At 37.9% G+C, this 20,011-nt stretch overlaps 1 protein-coding gene across 1 annotated transcript in view; it reads left to right on the top strand.

Annotated features, from left to right (window-relative positions):
• The window catches only part of adamts3 (ADAM metallopeptidase with thrombospondin type 1 motif, 3), a 118,202-nt gene that overhangs the window by 24,169 nt on the left and 74,022 nt on the right, over positions 1–20,011 (top strand). The window contains exons 5-8 of the mRNA XM_067406536.1: positions 7,171–7,358; positions 15,820–15,903; positions 16,916–17,072; positions 19,821–19,926. Of these exons, the coding sequence (XP_067262637.1) occupies positions 7,171–7,358; positions 15,820–15,903; positions 16,916–17,072; positions 19,821–19,926 (535 nt within the window). The remainder of the gene's footprint in view (positions 1–7,170; positions 7,359–15,819; positions 15,904–16,915; positions 17,073–19,820; positions 19,927–20,011) is intronic.

The following is a 20,011-nucleotide window of genomic DNA, read 5'->3' on the forward strand; positions in this document are numbered from 1 at the left end:
ATAATATTGTTTTTATGAGAATGAATGAATTTGGTTTTTGGTTTCCATAATTATTCCTGAAGGTTTGTACCATGGCCGAATCTGATCCTTGAGTCAAAGAAAGAATTACGTGCTTCCATTAGTTAATCTTGGCTAAAGCCTCTTTTTGTAATGAAATATTAATGTTCAATTCAACCATGTATAATGGAAAGTGGGCTTCTCAGCTGAGGAGATACTCATGTTTATTAAGCTAAAAGCTACACAATGAATTCTGATAAATGTGAAATTGAAAAAAATTGAGTTCATGAATATCAGCTATTGCTCGTGTTCAGCAATGTGCACAAGTTTAAATTGGAACCACTAAACAGAGCTTATTCTGCCAATTTTGGCCTTTTTGTCAGATAGATAGAGCGATATGTGCAGCCCTCCAATTCTCCATCTGAGACCCTTTTCGAAGTTCATCTCCAGCCAGTCAGCAGGAGAATATTGTGTCTAATGTGTGGCACAATTATCCTCTCAAATGAATTGTTCTGTGAAATGAATTATTCAGGCATTATTCTTTCCATATTCCCTTTTGAAAATCATTTGTAATAGTTGATACATTTTTTCCATGAGCCATTGTTATCATTATCCTACAGTCTTGGCTCTGAAGTGTGTCAAGTTGAGGACAACTGTAAAAGCGGTTTCACAACATTTGAATGTTTCATTAGAGTATTACTCTGTGAGTCTAGGTTCCATTGAATCACCCCTGTGCCATGCCATCTGGCAGTGAAAAAGGACTGGTTTTATTACCATCCCACAATGCCTTTCTTCTTTCCTGTGCAAGGATCGCTGGAATTAGATACCAGCAAATAGACGGAATTCTTAGAATTCTTGGCCCACAAAGTGATGTCATAACCACCGAGTATTTTATTCCATGAGTAATTTATTAACAGAAATAAAAGAAAATAGGGAAATCTTTAGGGGCTGGCAGAGATCATGTCCAGTGAGGTTTATCGTCAAAGAATGTATTCCTTTTGAGACACTAATGTGGATATATTATGCAGTGGGTTTCTTAAATAGCTTCTGGCTTTTATGCTGTTTTAAATTAGCAAAAACCACCTGCAAGAAAGAAAGATTGAAAGGTTTACTTTATTGAAAGGTCTTTGTGAATGTAAATTGACTGTTGTAAATGTTTATTGTGGAATTAATGTTTTTTTATGGACTAATGTTTATTGTGCTGCCCCTAATACCATTTTCCTTTTTTTTTGACATTTAGACTTGCTTTCTTGCAAGAATTTCACTTTTTGAATACACCTGGCTTAACTTATTTAAAGCTTAATATTAGGTTCTATCTGCATTTCCGTCAATGTGGCCACATCTGTTTTTGTTTTGGGGAGGCAAAATGTTGTCTGGGAAAGAACTTCATGGCCTGTTTCTCTCTCTCCCTGTGTGCGTGTGTATGTGTCTGGGGTGTTTACATCTGGGTTGTTAAGAGGTCATTCCCATGGGCTATTCCATGCCAGAAAACAAAGCGTAACATGCAATAGAAGTGGCGCAGTGTCTCCGTGTAGTCGTCTAACATGACATATCCCATCATCCTTCAAGCTTCCTGCATTCAATGAAGCGTAATGGGCAGTATTTGTTGAGGATATCACACCACATGGGGTTTTCATCCTCAAGAGTGAATTATAGACGTTCATTCTTTTACTTTCACAGTGCGCTGTGCAAGGCTGACAGAAGGCCTTTGAGAGCTGAACCCAATGACACCAACTGTTTTTATATTATATGTACAGCATAAACAACACTATATCAGCATGACAGGAAAGTGCTCTCCTCTTTCCCCTCCTGACTTTCAAGGATATTGTGTTTTGAGACAGCGGAGTGATTTAGCTGTCATATTTCCTATCAGTTTCACAGATATTTGAAAGGCTGTAATGAGAGCTTGAGTACACTTCTGATTTTAATGAAAAGCATAATACACTTAAACAGTATCTTATTAGCAAAAGTGCTGTTGTACAGAATATTGTTTGATTATGTGGCCACATGCCTAAAGTCTAATCACAGTACTGGTATTTAGTAAAACAGCACAAATGTAAATGGGAAAATTTTTTTGTACAACAATAAACTTAGAACAGTGGAACAGTGTATGTGAGTGGAGCAGAATGACAGAGATTTCCCACTCCCGCTCAAAGAGTTCTGTTATTACCTGCTTCACTCCAGGTTTACTGGTTACTTTCTCACTCCAAAGATGCAGGAGAAAGAAAAACTCTCCTCTTACTGTACAGTTGTGATCATGGACCCTATTTTAAGGATCAAAGTACATGGTCTAAAGCCCATGGCAGGTGCACTTAGGGCGTGTCCGAATCCTCTTTTGCTTAACGACGGAAAAAATAGTCGGTGTGCCAAGCACATGGTCCAAAAGGGTTGTACGTAGTCTCTTAATGAGTCATGGGTGTGTTTTGAGCGTAACGTGCAATAAACCAATCAGAGTCTCATCTCCCATTCCCTTTAAAAGCGCTTGCACCATGCTGGATTGCTATTTACATGGCGGAATTTGCAAGTGGAAAGACTGAATTTTTAATATTTAATACTGTTTATGTGTTGCTGCATGTCCCTGTGTGTGTAACAAGCAGAGTGTGCACGCATGGTGCAGACACCTATAGGGACATATTACTAATGCGCCCTTTAAATAACAACAACAACAACAACAAAAAAATACTGCACCATTGACTTTAGACCAGGTTTTTGTTGGTAAATGCCACAATCTATTTCAGTTGCCTCAAAATAGCAACGTGTCAACAATGCCTAGTTTTCAAACACCTAGTTTTCAGACCAGCACGCCCATGGGCGAAAAGATGAGCATGAGTGCATGAGTGCAAGTGGAGGCTCAATGTAAAAATGATAACTGCATCGGGCTGAAACTAGCAAAAAACACTTGCGTTGTGCCTAGCGTCGCATTGCGCCGGGTGTATGATAGTGCCCTATGTGTCTGTGTACTGCAAAGTTCATAGACTCTGCTTCATATAGTGTACAATACTGTTCAAAAGTTTGAGGTCATTAACAATTGTTTTAAATAAATGAATACTATTATTCAGCAAGGATGCATTAAATTGATCAAAAGTGACAGTAAAGACATTTAAATGTTACAAAAGATTTCATTTACATTTTACAATAAGATTCCATTTGTTTACTTTAGTTATCTACATTAGTTAACAGGAACTATCGATGAAAAATACTTTTAAAACAATGGATTCATCTTAGTCAATTTCAACATTTACTAATACATTATTAAAGCTGAATGCTGTATCTGTTCATATTATTTAATGGACCTGAACTAATTATGAACTAACAATGGAGTTTATTTTTATACAACTGTGGAAAGTGGAAATGACTTATATTCTATCAAAGAAGTACTACAGTTCCTACAAAAAATAAAGAATAATAATAAAATAAATAAATCAAAAAAGAATAAATGGTAAGCAGCACATTTTTTTTTTTTTTTTTTTTTAGCATTAAGCATCGCGTTAGTTCAGGCAGGCCATGTCAGTCAAGCTCGCACCAGCTGACAGTCAGCTGTTTCATGACGTGTACCAATCCAGTCGTGACACCCATCACAGCGGTTCATTTAACTGCCCATTCATTCTGCATCTCTCTATTGCTTAGCTGCACGCTGCATTTAACTCCCTCCTCCATCCCCAACTCCACCTATCTGGATTCTTTAATCTAATCTGTTGTTTGTTACGGCTGTCTTGCATACAGTAATTTTATTTTCCTTCCCTGTGTATTTAGCTGTTTACAACACTAACCTATTGTGACTGTTATCATGTATGTATGTTTACTGGATCTGTTCTATACCCTGGGGGGTTTGACCTGCTGCTCTCCCCGCTCTGTCCAAGCAGGGCTGCATGGACGGGCGTGTGGAGTTTGCCCAGAACAGATTCATACCGCCAACACAACACAGCATATTAGAATGATTTCTGAAGGATTATGTGACACTGAATACTGTAATACAGTAATGATGCTGAAAATTCAGCTTTGCCATCACAGCAATAAATTACATTTTGAAATAATCAAATATAAAAATATTATATTAATACTTCACACTATTGCTGTCTTTTTTTTATCAAATAAATACATCCTTGGTGAACATAAGAGACTTATTTTCAAAAACATTAAAAAATCCTATACCATAATGATTTTTTTTTTTTTTTTTTTTCTGGGTAAATATGTTTACAAAGCTGTATTTGGGCTTATTTAAACTACTAAACTACTACAAAGCCTTTTTAAATTTATATAGCCTTTTTAGATTTATATTCTATTGCTCTATTGCTTGAGGCCAAAAATACAAATTATCCCTCATGATCAAACGTGACAGCCCAGGGTTTGCCACACATTAAAAAGCCTTGAATTATGCACAAAATAATTGAACAACCAGAATGAACTCACCAGCCCAATGTACGATCCACAGTTGGGTCAGCAGCTGGAACAGCTATATATATATACAGCTATGGAAAAAATTAAGAGACCACTTAACATTGATTTCTGAACTTGGAGTGGTCTCTTAATTTTTTCCATAGCTGTATATATATATATATATATATATATATATATATATATATATATATATATATATATATATATATATATATATATATATATATAAATACAATATGCATTATATAATATGTATATATATATGATGTATTATATAATATATAATACAGCATTCATAGACATCTTTGACATAGATCTTTGACATAGACATTTAGATCCTATTCATTATGAAGTACAGAATCATTAAGAAAAGAAAAACGCTTGACATTCAGTGTATGTTCATTCTGAACTGCAGGCTGAATGGGATAATAATGACTTTTTTACTTTTTTTACTTAATAACTGTGGGATAAAGAAAATATTTTTTTCTCACCCACCTTAATAGATTCAATGTATTTGATAGCTAAAGAATTGATTCTGTTACGTCTTCAGAGAAATTTACCGAGATATACAGAGAAATGTACAGAGACCGTTTGAACAAACAGAAAAAGATAAGAATTAATTAAACAAGAAGAAGTATCTCACAAGAAGATTTTTAGAGTCGCAATTAAAAGTTAAAGATCACCTGACAGCCTCAATCAAGGCCAAGCGTGTTGAAGAAGTACAGTAAACCCCCTGCTGCCATACTCCAGCTTTAGAAGGCCGGCGTTTGCTAAGTCAGCTGCTCTTGTTTACAAGAGTTCTCTTATGTCCTAATAAAGAGTTAAAGTAGCTCCCAGCACATTAGATCACAGCTAGTGGTGTTATACTTTAGCGCCACGTGGAAGAATTCCATCAAAACTGCCTCCTGCAGCATCTTTTGATCCTGATGCTGTTTGTTATTAGCACACTGTTGCCTGCTAATTCTTTATACTTCCAGGGAAGGAAAACCACCTTCGCCCATCAAAGAGATGGTTGTTAATCCTCTCACAAGTTTTCTGCAAGGAGAGCAGAGGGATCTATTTTCTAAACCAAAATAGAACAGGAGGGAAAAAAGCAATATCCATACTGCTCTTGTCGAGATACACTGCGTAGAAGCTTTCTACATCCTTGCATAAAACGGTAATTGGATTCATAGATGGTTTTAGCATGCCCAATTTGTTTATCAAATAATGTCAGAGTAAGCGGATTTCATGATGATTAAGGGGCTGTGTACTGTCAACTCAATTTGATCATTTTGTCCCACTAAGAATGCTTTCATCTTGACAGTGTGTGCATTTTTTACTTTGAATAAATGTAATCATGTAAAATTGCGCTTTTATGTAGACTCTTTCTATTTTAGTAGACTCCTGAAGACTTTTACTCAGGGAGCAAAATTAATGTGATTTTCAGCACTCTGAAATATGGTGAGGTAAAATCAAAATAATGTAAAACGAGTGTTAAACCAAGGCTCATGGTGCTCCAAAAGTTTCTTTGTGCCATTGTTTTAAAAGATGCCATATATGCATCCAGTTTCTCCTCCACAGCAGTGTGGAGCGTGGCTGGCAAGGCAAACCCACTCATGTTTCATGAGTGAAGAATTGAAAAGAGAGTGAGCTGAGACGAACACAACACACTTTTATTTGTTTTGTTTTTTTGTCATGGTGTGGACCATATTTTGACTTCTGTTGTTGTTTTACTGTAATGATATTTTCTGTCCTCTAATTAGGAGTGTTGCTAGATAAATCCTGGTCTGATAAACAGTTTGACTTTTTTGTCATCCTTAATTGAAAATAAATTATTAATTAATTAATAATATCCATTTCTGATAATCCCAGGTTGCTATGGCCACGTAGGTTTGTTTACTCATTAAACTCAAAAAAGATGTCGTTCCCTCAACATAGGATCTCGAGGCCACAACTTTACATCATGTGGCCACAACATAAGGATGTCTTTACCACAACAAAAAAAGACAGATGGATGAGGTGATATTTACCTACACATGTACAGGATGAACAAAACTTGCAAATGTAGAAGACATTGAAGCAGCTCTGTATTGCATTTGTAGTGTGTGTTTTTTTTTTTTAACCTACTTCTTGGATTAACACATTTTGAGCTGCAGTCGGAGTTTTGCAGTCTAGACATGGTAGATTTCCACTGGTGATCTGGATGGACTCATTTGCCATCATAAGTCATTTTTAGAATGGGGGCCAGTGGGTTACGCAGGTTTGCCATGTGTGTGCTATCCTCGCCTTGCCATTTGTGAATAGCAGCCCCTCAGGAGAATGAGGGTGTGCATGGAGACACTGTGGACCAGGGAAACTGCGAGGGACACACGGCACGTCTGAGCATGAGGGGAAGCCCTGTACTTTTTGAAGTGGAACCTCAGAGACATGTTTACTCTTCTGGGAGCTGGGCCACACAAGAATGCATATGTCATGACGGGATGTAGGAGCCGAGGAATGTTCCTCACAATCCCCACACTGTAGACCAGAGCCAGCCAAAGAGCAAGATGTTTAGAATATTTATTTTAGCATAAGCTTTTTAAAAAGACATTGGTTTATACCCTGGATTGATGTTGGATCATGAAGAACTCTTGTTAGGATTGCTTTCTGTTGTTCTTGGCTGGCATCCACTTGCACTCTTGCAAGACGCTAGTTCATAGTAATGCAAAGAGGCCCATAAGAGGTTTAATATGGTGGTGTTGTCAAATGATGAAGATGAGGTACTTTTTTGAGACTAACCATTTTGTCTTGCAGAGCCTGAATTGGATGCGCCAAGGGTGCTGGACAATATTGCTAAACAAGTCAAAAAGAAAGTCAGGAGACGGAGGCACGCTGGTGACGATGACTACAATATTGAGGTGCTGCTTGGAGTAGATGATTCTGTTGTCCGTTTTCATGGGAAAGAGCATGTGCAGAACTATCTCCTCACCCTCATGAACATTGTGAGTATCCTATCATTCTTAGCAAGGCTCAACAGGATTCATTCATTCATTTTGGGTGCTAGTACACAATATTATTTCACACACACACACACACACACACACACACACACACACACACACACACACACACACACACACACACACGTTTGTTTTGCTATCTTAGTGAGGACATTCCATAGGCGTAATGGTTTTTATACTGTACAAACTGTACATTCTATCCCCCTATACTACCCCTACCCATCACAAAAAACATTCTACATTTTTAGTAAAACATTGTTTAGTATGTTTTTAAAGCTATTTTAAATATGAGGACTCATGAAATGTTCTCATATATTCAATGTTTACGTCATAATACCAGTGTAATACCCATGTCATTATACAAATTTGTGTCCTCATAAATCATAAAAACATATGCACACACACACACACACACACACACACACACACACACACACACACACACACACACCTTGGGTCTTAAGTGACCCGGGGTGTCTTTCACTTCCCTCCTCCTCTTTCATTTTAAAGTTCAGACATCAACATACCTTCTTAGTATTCCTCAATCAATTCATTATAAACAATATAACATAAATTATATATATATATATATATATATATATATATATATATATATATATATATATATATATATATATATATATATATATATATATATATATATATATATATATATATATATACACACACACACACAGTGGGTACGGAAAGTATTCAGACCCCCTTAAATTTTTCACTCTTTGTTATATTGCAGCCATTTGCTCATTAATGTACACACAGCACCCCATATTGACAGAAAAACACAGAATTGTTGACATTTTTGCAGATTTATTAAAAAAGAAAAACTGAAATATCACATGGTCCTAAGTATTCACACCCTTTGCTGTGACACTCATATATTTAACTCAGGTGCTGTCCATTTCTTATGATCATCTTTGAGATGGTTCTACACCTTCATTTGAGTCCAGCTGTGTTTGATTAGGAAAGCCGCACAATTGTTTATATAAGACCTTACAGCTCACAGTGCATGTCAGAGCAAATGAGAATCATGAGGTCAAAGGAACTGCCTGAAGAGCTCAGAGACAGAATTGTGACAAGGCACAGATCTGGCCAAGGTTACAAAAAAAATTCTGCTTCACTTAAGGTTCCTAAGAGCACAGTGGCCTCCATAATCCTTAAATGGAAGATGTTTGGGACGACCAGAAACCTTCCTAGAGCTGGTCGTCCGGCCAAACTGAGCTATCGGGGGAGAAGAGCCTTGGTGAGAGAGGTAAAGAAGAACCCAAAGATCACTGTGGCTGAGCTCCAGAGATGCAGTCGGGAGATAGGAGAAAGTTGTAGAAAGTCAACCATCACTGCAGCCCTCCACCAGTCGGGGCTTTATGGCAGAGTGGCCCGACGGAAGCCTCTCCTCAGTGCAAGACACATGAAAGCCCACCTGAAGGACTCCAAGATTCTCTGGTCTGATGAGACCAAGATAGAACTTTTTGGCCTTAATTCTAAGCGGTATGTGTGGAGAAAACCAGGCACTGCTCATCACCTGTCCAATACAGTCCCAACAGTGAAGCATGGTGGTGGAAGCATCATGCTGTGGGGGTGTTTTTCAGCTGCAGGGACAGGACGACTGGTTGCAATCGAGGGAAAGATGAATGCGGCCAAGTACAGGGATATCCTGGACAAAAACCTTCTCCAGAGTGCTCAGGACCTCAGACTGGGCTGAAGGTTTACCTTCCAACAAGACAATGACTCTAAGCACACAGCTAAAATAACGAAGGAGTGGCTTCACAACAACTCTGTGACTGTTCTTGAATGGCCCAGCCAGAGCCCTGACTTAAACCCAAATGAGCATCTCTGGAGAGACCTAAAAATGGCTGTCCACCAACGTTTACCATCCAACCTGAAAGAACTGGAGAGGATCTGCATGGAGGAATGGCAGAGGATCCCCAAATCCAGGTGTGAAAAACTTGTTGCATCTTTCCCAAAACGACTCATGGCTGTATTAGATCAAAAGGGTGCTTCTACTAAATACTGAGCAAAGGGTGTGAATACTTAGGACCATGTGATATTTCAGTTTTTCTTTTTTAATAAATCTGCAAAAATGTCAACAATTCTGTGTTTTTCTGTCAATATGGGGTGCTGTGTGTACATTAATGAGGAAAAAAAAATGAACTTAAATGAACACAAATTATGAACAGCTGTGATGACTGTGATTAGTGTCCATGGTGACTGATTGTGGCGGGAAACTAGAACAAAGGAACACGTGACAAATGAAAACAAACAAACTGAAAGTCCATGTGGCGTGTGAATGTGACACTAAGAAAGCAAATTCACTATATTTTAACATGCAAATTTAAACCGTCCATATTTACTGGCCCAAAACTGTCTCACACTGGCGCCTGACCATCAAGCCATCTTTATTGTTGAGCAACCAATTCTCTTCTTCCTCATAAAACCTTTTAACTCTCTCCTCCTGGTTCAGTCCTCTGACACATTTAAATAGAAGGCACAGGTGCCTAAGTGTTTTTACTATTTTATGAATTCATTTCAAGATGATTGCTGATGACAAAATACCTCTCTACTGGGCTACAGAAAGTGGATGGTGGCAGTCAACATTTGTTTATACGCAAATATGTCATTAAACTGCAGCTGCATAAAGAGACTGACCTCATATAAGGGGTGAAATTGTCCAGATGTGGTCCTGTTTTTGGAGGAAAAGCACATTCTTAGGCTAGCACAAGACAAATCTAAATATCCATTGTTAAAACAGAGGACCCCATTATCTCTACAAGATCGACATATCCCTCATTTTTTTAAATGACGCTGTTCTGAGGAGAGTTTTGAAACATGACCGCAGATGTATTGTGTAATCTGTGGAGATAATGGCATCTGTAATCAGGCTTTATAGATTTAGCACATAAATTATAGACTTAATTTGTGGACACACAGTGCCTTTAAGCCCCTTATGTCTAATGTATTTGGTGCCTTTCTACTGATTGCATAATGTTACAGGATCACGTGCAACCTATCCTTAGTTTTGCTTAAACAATTTGCAAGAATTTATGTCAAAATATTCAAAGGAAAGCTCTACTTTCTTTTGTGGAGGAATTTGCTTTGCTTCATCATGTTTTTTTTTTCAACACAAAATGCATCGATAAAATGTGGTGTACTTGAGGATGTGGCTGAGAAATAAAGTAGCTTCAAAATGGCTATGACTATACACTAATAAAATGTTAAGATTAAACAGCTGCTTTCCTTCCCACTTTCCTAAAAGTCCTTCCTCCAGTAGATGTCCCTGCTGCTCTGTCTCAGTGCACTGATGAGGTGTACACTATAATGTTTTTTAAACCCTCGCTAAAGATTGGCCCAGCATTCATTCAGAAAGTAATGACCTCTGTATAAAAACATAACATTCAACACTTTCACACAAGCAGACTTCCGTGTTTAGGCTTCTTGCATGCTTATTTAAAACTCTGTTGCCTGAAGAGGACAATTTTCTGTATCAAACAGCTTCTGTTTAATTGCATGAGACTGCTGGGATGAAGAGAGGGGGCAGTTGGTAAGAGACTAACTGTCCTCTGCTGATTTAGAGAGTAGTTGAGGCAATCTGTGTTCATATGCCAGTGAAGAATTTAATCATTTCACATGGGTACTTTTTTGCTGCTCCTTAGAACACAGAAACACAGATCTGCTGAGGTATAGTTTTTATTTATGTGCCTCTCCCCTTCTTTTAAACAAGCTGTCCAAACCTGCATATAAAAGTAGTTTTCCATCCTGTAACATAATTGTTTTTTTCTCACCTTTTCCTTCTGAGTATACAGTTTGTGGCAGGCCTGTCAGCCTCTGCAAGGTTTAGAGTGAATTAACGAGTTTGTTTGCCCATATAATCTTTAGGGTATTAGGTTAGCTAATTTGGCTTGCTGTCCACTGAGGAGGGGCTCGATGAAGCATCTTCAACTCGAGCTCTGATACACCCCCCAGTGAATAAATATAGGATATGATTACATAGGGCAAGGTACCTGAAATTAAGGTGGAGTTTGGGGAGGTGGATGGATGCTGAAACAGCTGAGACTGAAGAGAGGTAAGCAGCTGCTTATATACTCTGGCTGTTGATTGGAAGATTAGATGGGCTCGCTCCTCCTTAAATTACGTTTAGGAACTTCACTTAAAGTGTTTGCAGTATTAACAAAATTATTATTTTGAGGGAACTGTCAGAACAAATTGTAGTAACAGCTTTAAGAGTTTATTAGCCTTCTCCAGTATATTTTATCACATGTTCTGTCACGATCACTGTCGTCAAAGATGACTGGCAGTTAGCATACAGTTTGTATCCACAAGTTTCCTACGCCCCATGGGGCCTTGCGTCAAACGTGGGAGCGTCTTCCGGTTCGAAGTAAACAAGCTGGACGTGACACTCATTCATTCAACAGTTGACAATCATTCAAGATTTAACGATCCAAACTTGCGAACGTTTGTTTTTTACTTAAAGATTTAAGATTCCGGCATCAATATTTGAACAATGTTTTACAATAAAAAAATGTTACAGTAAAAGTAATGTATTAATTTATGTCAGGAGTGCACATCAATCATGCTAAATCTAACTGATATTTATATTGACATAAAAAGAAAACACAGACCTATTCAGTTGCGCCTGCTTCCATTTATTTGCGATCACAAGAACACAAAAAACAACTCCACTAAGGCTTTTAAATCCAAAGGCTTACATATTTAGAAATATATTGATAACATACCCTATGTTTATGTCACTTTTCTGAGCATTTCTATTTATTTTCCTCTAAATTATGCGATGATTGCTATCCGAGGATGTTTGCGCGATCTCTCCGTCTATCAATCCTGATCTTTTCAGCCAGAGCAACAGAGGGAGCTCATGACAACAGGAGTTATACGAGTTAACCGAAGTGTGAATCTGTGAAAGATACGCATTTGTCAGGAATCACCAGGCACAGGGAAGAGACAGATTGATAAAACATTAAACCAAATAAATACACGATTATAATCACATAAGAATTGACTTTGTTCCTCAAGCAGTCTCTGCTATTTTCCATAAACGTGTGTATTTATTATTGCAATGGTTAACATAAGTAGCCTTTAGCATCGCATATATGACAGTGGAAACGTGACTGGCTCTGGCACGCATGACACGTTAGGAGTAAAATATCACATCATAAGGCTTTGGTGCATCAGTGACGGGTGAAGTACAGACAGCGGGTTGTTTATGTATTACAGGGTCAGGATATGCTCTAGTCATGCAGCAGCACTTTTGTGGAAGGTCAGTAAAGTAAAGAGCAATTAAGGGCACGAAAACTGTTTATTGTATTGTGATATTATTAACTAATAATGTAGTAAACTGAGATGTTGTCCCTGGGCACCGTAACGACATCTCTAATAAAGATTTGCAACTTTACAAAGTAAACAATGATCCAAAAAACACTTAGCCTCTTCGCTAATTAGCACACAAAATACCATTGATATGCTGCTTCCGCCGCCTCACCGGAAGTTGTACCCACGTTCTCTTTTACAGTAGCGCCCCGCGAAAACAGGTGGATTGGTGGTACAGTTCTGTTCTGGGCAAAAAAACCCTGCCCATCCATGCAGCCTAGCATGGATAAGAGCAGGGAGAGCAGCGATAACCCCCCTTTAGGGTAAAAAGAACAGAACCAAGTATTGCAATATCATTAATTTTAATGACAATAATTAATGTAACAACATCATTGAAGAATATGAGTTTGATCAAAAGAAATATCAGAAGGGCAAGTCCTGACTGGACAAAGGAGGAGCTGGGGATGGAGGAGGATAATTAACTCCTGAGCAATGCGATAAAGCAAGTTTGTGAGCTACGCAGAGGACTTTACCTGGCAGTCAAAGCGACATTACGTCATGGAAGTGTGGACTCAGAGGAAGACTGAGGGTTTAGACAAAGCCACTGGAAGGCAAGTCTGCAACCTTTAGCCAAAAAAGCATAACGGCCTAATGCTTCCTTATATATATATTTGCAGTATTAGCAAAATAAATTTTTTGAGGGAACTGTCAGAACAAATTTGAAAGTTGCACCCTTGAGAAGCGTTACAACATGGTTTATGACACTGATATCGAATGCTCTTTACAGGATTGTGACGTGTCATGCTTCATTTGACTGACATTTGAAATGAGTGTGCGCCTTCACGCGCCTGTTTTATTTAAAACAGTACATAGTTTTAAGAAATGTTCATGGGTAGGTTTAGGGGTAGGTGTAGGATTTGTGGCTCAAAATATTGTTTTAATGCTACATTGTTTCTAAAATGGTTATTTTCCTACACATTGCTGTCCGTTATGTTTTATTCTTTTAATATTCTGTATAAAATGGGTAGGTTTAGGTTCAATGTGGGGTTTAAGGATCTTACATTTATCTATACAATAGGGGTGTGACGAGACGGGTATCTCACGAGACGAGACAAGACTCGAGATTGAGTTCACGAGACGAGACAAGATTTTTACACACTATTTTTAAGAAATCCTCAATGGCGAAATACATGACTAGAAAAAATATTCTGCAGGTGTATTTGAAATGTTTTAACTAATCATCTTATAATGAATGTCATTCAGTTCTACTTTCTGAGTATGAATTATCATATGCAGTAAAAGGCAACAATACTCAAGCACTGTAAAAGGTTTTGCCACTAACTCAACTGACTGACTTCTGTTCTGTATGATTTCAGTCTCTTCAGACCTTACTGTACATGATTTATGAGCTTCTACAACATTTGAACTCCTTTCCACAAACTGATCAAAGAAATAAAACAGTATGAATAAAAATGGTAACACATTACAATAAGGTCTCATTTATTAACATGTGTGTATTAACCAACATCAACTAACAATGAGCAATATATTTGCTACAGTATTTATTAATCTTTGTTTATGTTAGCTAATAAAAATAGTTATTCATTGTTAGTTCATGATAGTTCACAGTGCATTAACTAATGTTAACAAATGAAACCTTACTGTTTGTGCTTAATAAGATTAAGAGAAAAGCGTTATTCATTTTTATGGAAACACTTTACAAGCTGAAACCATAATCGCACCCTCTCAATATTCAAAATGCAAATAAGACCAACTTTTTCTTTGATACCGAGCTAAGAGATGGTTACAACTACACTGCCCAGCCTAAGATAGCTTTCATATTGAGAGATATTTGTATTCATCAGGGAGCCGCTTTCAAAATTCGGGGTATTGAGATCTCGTTTGAATGCGCGCTCGCATTTACTTTCACTTTCAGCGGTCGCGCATACTCTTTAAATATGGAGCGGCGGCAACCGTTATCCAACTTAATTAAATGTTTTTTATTTAAACACAAAGCAAAAGGACAGTGGAGGTGTAATGTAAATGTAGCATGGATAAGAGCATATTCTTTCCTAATCATCCTAGCCGCTCTGTCATGGCAGCATCACAAGTCTCGCGAGATCTCGTCACACCCCTACTATACAATGATAAAAGGGAAATTATACATATATCTTTATGACATGAAAGATTCGGAAATATTTTACGTTTTTACAGTGAAATATAAAACTACATTTAAATGCTGCTAATACGTCCATATTGTACGTTTCAGCACTTATCTAAGTGTGTCTTCGAAATTTACATATTAATAATTACGTATTAACTATGAGGCCAGGCTGAAACTGCTTAACTGGATCAATTAGTGTCAATGTCATGAGAACAACAGTTACAGTAAATCATATTTTTAAAAAATATTACATGTATTCTGAAGTATTGAAGTATTTCCATTAATATATTTGAAGTATTTGAAGTATTTCAATTAATATATCAATTATTAGCTATATAATTGTATTATTTCACAGCAAGAACAGTTTTTCTAGAAAGCTCCAGATAGATTACATTTAGTCATTCGGTACAGCATTACACCCTGCATTCAAACAGCAAAGCTGTGCCTCTAAAATGCAGCACCCCACACAGCAGCCTCTTAGCTAGGTGGAGAAGGAAAAACATCTGAACCTTTAAAAGGCCTCTGTATGACCAGCTCAACACTGGGCCCTTTTCATTTACCATCCTGTCACAGGCTTTTCCATGCCTACCGTAGTCCCAAAACCTGTCTGAAAAAGCCTTCTATGCCTAAGAGAACCATTCTTATGGTCTGAGATGCCATTTCAACCCACTCTCTTTATCTCGATTCTGCTTTGCCCCCCCAGCTTTGCTCTCTCTTGCTCACTTTCAATCATGGTGAGGTTTCAGAAATGGGAAGCAGCAGTGTTTGTTTTCTGCAGTCCCTGGAGTTGATAAAATCTTTCATAGATGACTAGGTGCAGGATGATGCAACTTATATCCCTGACTTATATCTTTTTTCCCCCTTGTGGCAGCAACAATGTTTTGTTGTTTTATTATATTGAATTTAGGAGATAATAATGCATTTTTTATCATGTGTTTACAGGTAAATGAGATCTACCACGATGAATCATTGGGAGTGCACATTAATGTTGTGCTTGTGAGGATGATAATGCTTGGATATGCTAAGGTAAATTACTGCTAAATATGTAAGGGATATTCCACGGCAAGCTGCCCGATGGTTGCCTCCGCTGGGTGTATTCAAATCTTTAAATGCACAGCTACCCCTGGATTGTCCTGCTTATACCATGGTCATTTGCCAGCATTAGTTATGTCTCATTAGATCTAGCATTCTGCCCGCTTCGAATCAGACACAGAGATAAAGTAAGATTACATTTATTTAATTTCAGAGAGTGAGAGAGAGAGAGATGTGTGAATGGATTACCTTCGTCTATAGCCCTGGTGCATTTATAAGTAAACATCCAGAAATGGCAGCATGGGTTAAGCTCCACCACTTGGGATACTATCCAAATAAAACATCTGTAGTCACACAAAAATAATTGCAGCAGGAAAAACAGAGTCTCAAATTGTCTTTTTTTAATAACCCCATCACCCTGCCATTTCAACACAGGTCAGTTACCACCACTGTTTTGTAAAATGTGAAATAATTAGGTGTGTAAAGCTGTGAAGGAGAGAGAGGCAGAGGAAGAGCACAACAACTGTCTGCAGTCAAGCTACTTAAATTTGTCTAATTATGAGAGTATCTAAACCTCTGACTAATGCACTCAGCCATTCACAATTAAATGCAATAAAGATACATACAAATATACTATTTTGTGATCTCATAATGCAGTCCACAAATACACAGAGGTTATTTTGTGTCTGTATTGTAATTAAAATAATTGCAACTCGGTTTGTCTTTTGCCAAATACATGTTAATGTGTTTAATAAATTAAACATTTAAAAAAAAAAAAAACAGCTACGACAAAATGGAAATTTGGTTTATTGCACTGTTTACAAATGAGAAACGTTTGAATTTCACCTTCAAGGATCTTGACTATTCTCTTGACTGTTAATTAATAGTTTATCTTAAAAATGATAAATAAACAGACCCACAGTGATCAATGTGAGTCATTTTAAGGTGTTTTATAGATTAATGAAGGCTGAAAGTGTCCCCTAATGAGTCTCTTATCTTTTCTCAGTCCATCAGTCTCATTGAGCGTGGCAACCCTTCACGAAGCCTGGAGAACGTGTGTCGCTGGGCATTTGTTCAGCAGAAAGAGGATCCAGAGCACTCAGAGCATCATGACCATGCCATCTTCCTGACCCGGCAAGGCTTTGGCCCCACCGGGATGCAAGGTTTGACCTTTTTGGTTTGACCTACCTTGTCATGTATAGCATTTTTCACACAAAAAATTGTACATCTTAAATATGTTCATACTGTGAAAAAGGTCAGGCTGTCTCTCTTTCTCTTGCTCTCTCTCTCTGTCTCTCTCTCTCTGTCTCTCTCACTAATCCTCCCTCGCAGTCCCAGCGGGTTTCTGTCAGCACCTCATCAATGCTGTAAGAACTGTCTGACAGAATGCTGCTTGGTGTACAAGCTCCTCTTCAGACAGATTGTGGATGTGTAAAGAGGTTCACACCACTGGAAAAGGACAGAAGATAGACATGAAAGCGCACTTACATAAGCACATAAGAAAAAAGGATTTTGTTGTCTAAGGCTTGAGGCGGCCGCTGAAGCAGCAGTCCTCTCAGAGCATATCTCCTTCAGCACTGACAAAGTTCACACAGTGCACATTTAACGTCTATTCAACCTGACAGGAAAACCCAAGCTTTTCCTGAGAAGAGCACTGATCTCAGCATGAAGTGTTTATGCTGTCACTGCAACTCTCACATTTCCCTTATCATGCCACTGTGTGTACTCATGGCACTCGTTAATCATCCGAGGAGAGCTCTTGGCCTCTCCACCTACCTGTGGCATATTCATTGTCTGGCAGTGGCGATACTGATCTAATCAGAGCCATTCTGCTTTATTGGCTTATTGACACCAGATGTAGTTTTAGAGCTGAGATCTTCAGTTTCATTCTTAGCAGTGCATGGAGCTTGTGATTGAACAAACATAGCTGAAGTCCCTGCCTACGGTCTGATATCAGTCTCAATAAACTGTTGCTCACTGAACATTGTACTGCACAAATCTTTTTTTTTTTTTTTTTTTTTTTTTAGCATCCAAGCAATGCCACTGATTTTGAATTATAATGCACTTTTCAGTGCCAATTGAGCTCTCAAACTCTAGATTGGAAATTGGGGTAGAATATCTGTAATAAAATGAAAGTTGCTGCAATCAGGGAAGCCGCTTGTGGCTCTTTTTTCCTACATCCTAAATGACTCAGTGCACGCAGACGAAAAGCTATGAATGCTGTCACATCAGATGCCTGGTATTTAGGAATGCAATCATGTGACACACTTTTGAGAGGTCATTACACCAAATCATTCTGATGACAGACTTTGGCTTAGGCATGTCCGAATTATCAAAACAACATTTGAGATGCTGTGCAATGAAATTGGTTCACTAGTTAGTCCAGTTATCCAATCACATCCACTGTTGAGGCATCCACTGTTTTTTTTTTTTTTTTTTTTGCGCATTAAGGGAATTATTTGGGAAATGTGTTTCCATTGTAGTTCATGCACATTTTTTATTATTGGATGCAAAAATTTATTGGCATTTCCATCCAGTGTATATCCCAAATGTGCATAAAAATAGGTGTATAGAAACATAGCTAGTGTTTATGTTTTGGGGGAATAGGATGAGAACATATACAGTACAGTAAATCATACTATAATGAATGTTATGTAAGGGATAATGTACATCCAGCTGGTTGTTATCACAGAATAAACCCTGACAGGGTGATCTTGCATTAGCCTGAAGGGGTTTTATTCTGCGATTACAACCGGCTGGATGTACATTATGCTGCATATTACACAGCTACTTGCCACATAAGTAAAATAATTTTACTGATTAAAATGCAATTTTACTCTTTAAATGCAAAGCTTCCAGTTTCTAGCAAGCAGCAAGTTCGATCTAGATGGACATTTAAGAGATACGGTACAGTCATACCACATATTACATGGCATTTTATTGGCATAAGAGATATTGATCTGAGATGAAACTGATTTAAAATCATTACAGTGAACAAAATAGTCGCAAAATGACAGCAACTGCGTTTGTATGAAACGAGAGAGCGAGTCTGCGATACCGGATGATATATATAAATAACTGTACACAAAATATGGATTTGAATTTTAATATTTTATTAGCTCACCAAACGCTAAACTTCCATGAGGAAAAAACGTTCCTAGCAAGCGTATAGCGCTGCAGAATTCAGTTACCCGGATGAGCCTGTGTTACTGTTTTTTAGCGGTTGTTATTGGGGAATAACACACCGCCGGATGGCACGATTGACCAATCAGAATCAAGTATTCCACAGAGCCGTGTAATAATGCACATTAATATGTACACTTAGAGACAGTTTATAAAAGCAGTTGTCCAAATCACTTTGCATCACATATGCCATTAAGATGAAAAAATCCTTTTACAACTTTTGTGAAAAGTCAATCGTTTATCTGACACCTTTCTTGTAATTAATTATTATTGACTGCATGCCAAATTGTTAGTATGCTATAGCAATTGCACATTTCACTGTAATAGACTTGGAAAGTGGCTGTCTTTGTCTAACACAGTGAAATGTGTAATGACAGATGGTAGGTTGACATTGTTTTGGCACATACTGTCACCTTTGCTGGAAAGACTCCAATTGTTTCCATCGCCCTAATCCTCAAATATGAATTTAAGTTATTAGAAAATAGCCATTACATGTCATAACTAAATGAAAGGATCAGAAAAGGAATAATAGTAATAAAAAAACCCTATCTAATTCTCCTGGACAGCTCTTTGCAGAGTTGTCAGCATCACTCTTCTCAAAGTATTACAATTACACCAAGCAGCAAGCTGTCAGAATGTAGAATCACAAGGCAAGTTATGACAGAATAAATAAACCATAGTAACTGTTTCATCCTCTCTGTCTGTCTTTGTCACTCACTCACTCTTAGGATATGCCCCTGTCACTGGGATGTGCCACCCTGTCCGCAGCTGCACCCTCAATCATGAAGACGGCTTCTCTTCTGCCTTTGTTGTAGCCCATGAGACAGGACATGTGTAGGTTTTTAAACATGACTAGGTTCTTTTCAGCCATTTCAGATTGATGTTAGCTTTTGTAAAGTGTTTTATGCCACTCCAGTCA

Source organism: Chanodichthys erythropterus, chromosome 13 (genome assembly GCF_024489055.1).
Source record: "Chanodichthys erythropterus isolate Z2021 chromosome 13, ASM2448905v1, whole genome shotgun sequence".
Lineage (NCBI taxonomy): Eukaryota > Metazoa > Chordata > Actinopteri > Cypriniformes > Xenocyprididae > Chanodichthys > Chanodichthys erythropterus.